Source organism: Hordeum vulgare, chromosome 2H (genome assembly GCF_904849725.1).
Source record: "Hordeum vulgare subsp. vulgare chromosome 2H, MorexV3_pseudomolecules_assembly, whole genome shotgun sequence".
NCBI lineage: Eukaryota > Viridiplantae > Streptophyta > Magnoliopsida > Poales > Poaceae > Hordeum > Hordeum vulgare.
Genome location: NC_058519.1, coordinates 328,379,616 through 328,382,416, shown reverse-complemented (window position 1 = coordinate 328,382,416; position 2,801 = coordinate 328,379,616). Strand labels below are relative to the sequence as shown.

Below are 2,801 nucleotides of genomic sequence, written 5' to 3'. Positions count from 1 at the left end.
ACTAGGAACATGTTGCGGTCTATGTATTCACACATGTATTACGGTTTATGGTTAATACACTAGTAGAAAAGAGGGATTTTGTCCACTTGATGAAATCCCATTAGTCCCGGTTCACTCACGAACCGGGACCCATGTGGGCATAGGTCCCGGTTCGTCTGTCACCTTCGGTCCTGGTTCTAGACACGAACTGGGACCAATGTTCCTCGCTCCTCGCCCACAACCATTGGTCCCGGTTTTAGGCTAGAACCGGGACCCTATGTTGAACTTTAGTCTCAGTTCCGTCCACAAACCGGGACCAATGCTTGGCCTATATATACCCCCTGCCCGCGAGCAGAGCAGTGCACTGCCCTTTTTTTGGCCAGCCGTGGGAGAGCTTTGTGGTGCTCTAGCTCACCTCCTATGCACATGAGGTGTTCGATGAAATGCCCAGGCCACACTTAAGCTTTATCCTCTCAACGCTCCTTGTCCAAGCTCCATTTTCTTCTAGTTTTGTGTAGCTTTGGCGTTCCGTCCGTGTCCCGTCTCTATCCTCACCGCCGTTTATCGCCCGCGCCCATGTCGGTGTCGGCACCACCGTGGTTAATCTCTTCTTCTTATCTTCTTTCTAAAAGAAAAATGTTCTTACTTGTATGATTTAGATAGATACTCCTGTAATTTTCTTACTTCTATTATTGTTTGTTATTATATAGTGCGATGGTTTTGGTATCCGCCTCCGTCGGCCCTCGTCCTGTCTATGATTCGTATGTGGTATATATTATCTTTTATAACTATTTGTTTTATTTAGTGTTTATGACAATTATTGCGACCAACGTGACATAGATTGTTTATCTAGGAGGTATGAGAACCGGAAATTCGAACCGACATACAAATTCTTGCCGAGAAGTTAAATTTGGTTGAAAAAGAAAACAATAACTTGAAAGAAAAATTGCAAAGAGTTGAAGAGGAGAAGATGATATTGGAGTTGGATGTTGCCGATGTGCGTGACAATCACAAGATCAAGATGAATGCAATGCGCTTGAAGATTAGAAACATTAGAAAATATGCCATTCATACTGAGGCTTGGTATCATTATGCCATTGGATCAATTTGTACCTTAGTTGCGGTTAGGATCGCATTTGTTGTTGCATTTAAATTTACTAGTTTCAACGTATGTTCTAATTAGATGCTCTAGAGAGCTATCTATTGTTCAATAATGAAAACTATGTAAGAACGTTATGTATTTATTTTGGTCACTTCTGTACTTTGCCTTTAATATGATGATGAATTTCTATTAATTTGGACACTTCTCTATTCATGATATGTTGTAATGGTTTTTAGTACACCCACCCATGTGGAAAAAATGAAAGAAGTTCCAAAAAATGAAATGCCTTTTGTAACAGATGAGTTTTCGTATGAAACCCTCATACTTCGAAACAGATTGTATGATTTGTACACGAAGTGCATCCAGTTTTGAATCATGTCGAATCATGTGAAGAATAGATCTTGTTGGAATTTCTTGAATCATGTGGAATCATGTCAAATCATGTGAAGATTAGATCTTTTTGGAATTTCTTGAATCATGTCGAATCATGTGGAATCATGTCGAATCATGTGAAGAGTAGGTCTTGTTGGCATTTCTTGAATCATGTCGAATCATGTGAAGAATAGATCTGGTTCGCGTTTCTTGAATTATGTCGAATCATGTGAAGAATAGATCTTGTTGGAATTTCTTGAATTATGTCAAATCATGTCGAATCATGTGAAGAATAGATCTTGTTAGAATTTCTTGAAATATGTCAAATCATGTCGAATCATGTGAAGAATACATCTTGTTGGCATTCTTGAATCATGTCGAATCATGCGGAGCTTCGTGAAGAATCACCTGTTCTTGCCGGTCTTGAACCTCTCCTCGAGCTTGGCCTTGGCGGACTTGGCGGCAGTGAGCTTCTTCTCCATGGTGGTGAGGGAGTCGGGGGCGCTGGAGACCACCTCCTTGAGGTCGACGTCGAGGGTGTAGCGGGTGGGCATGAGGTGGGTGAAGTTGACGAGCTTGAGGAAGACCTTGCCGCGGGACTTCTTGGCCGTCTTCTTGGCCGAATCCTTGCGGATCACCTTCTTAGTGTATTTGGCTAGGCCGGCGACCAGGAAGTGTCCGTAGGGGTGGTCGCGGGTGCCCTCCTCGAACACGCGCATGATCACCGCCTTCTTCCTCACGTCCCTTCCCTGCAGCAGGATCACCGCATTGCCCGGCTTCAGGAACTTCACCATCTTCCTTCTCCACTCCTCGCGCTGCGCCGCCACCGATGGGTTTCGGGTTGGGGGAGGGGTTCGAGGCTATGGGCGGGGGAAAGACGGCGGCGTGGTTGGGGAGGAGATTATATAGGGTTGGCAGCCCTAGGGTTTTGCCGAATCATGTGAAGAATAGATCTTGTTTTTGGTGGTTCTTCAACAAACACATCGGTCGTGGCAGACACACGCCATTCGTGTCGGTTTGTGGCACCAACCGGGACCAAAGACATCCTTTCGTGTCAGTTGGTGGTACAAATCGGGAAAAAATGAAATAAGTTCGAAAAAATGAAATGCCTTTTGTAACAGATGAGTTTTGTATGAAACCCTCATACTTTGAAAGAGATTGTCCGATTTGTACACGAAGTGCATCCAGTTTTTCCGGCAACCCTCTCAACTTTTTAGCACACGCTATGTGGGTGAAATGATGATACCATGCCAAATTTCAACCTATTAAGAGTTCATTTGTAGTGCCTTTCAATTTCAGGGTCATTTAGCTCCAAAAACCAGTAAAAGCATGAAAAATACCAAATGAA

At 43.7% G+C, this 2,801-nt stretch overlaps 1 protein-coding gene across 1 annotated transcript; it reads right to left on the bottom strand.

The window, feature by feature from the left end:
* Nucleotides 1–1,857: 1,857 nt before the first annotated feature.
* On the bottom strand, nucleotides 1,858–2,247 carry LOC123430049 (60S ribosomal protein L27-3-like). The gene has a single exon (XM_045113973.1). It carries the CDS (start codon nucleotides 2,245–2,247, stop codon nucleotides 1,858–1,860), a length of 390 nt encoding a protein of 129 aa, XP_044969908.1.
* Nucleotides 2,248–2,801: the final 554 nt, after the last annotated feature.

Excerpts from the sequence above, each read along its gene's own strand:
- LOC123430049 (XM_045113973.1), bottom strand. The coding sequence starts at position 2,247 with ATGGTGAAGTTCCTGAAGCCGGGCAATGCGGTGATCCTGCTGCAGGGA.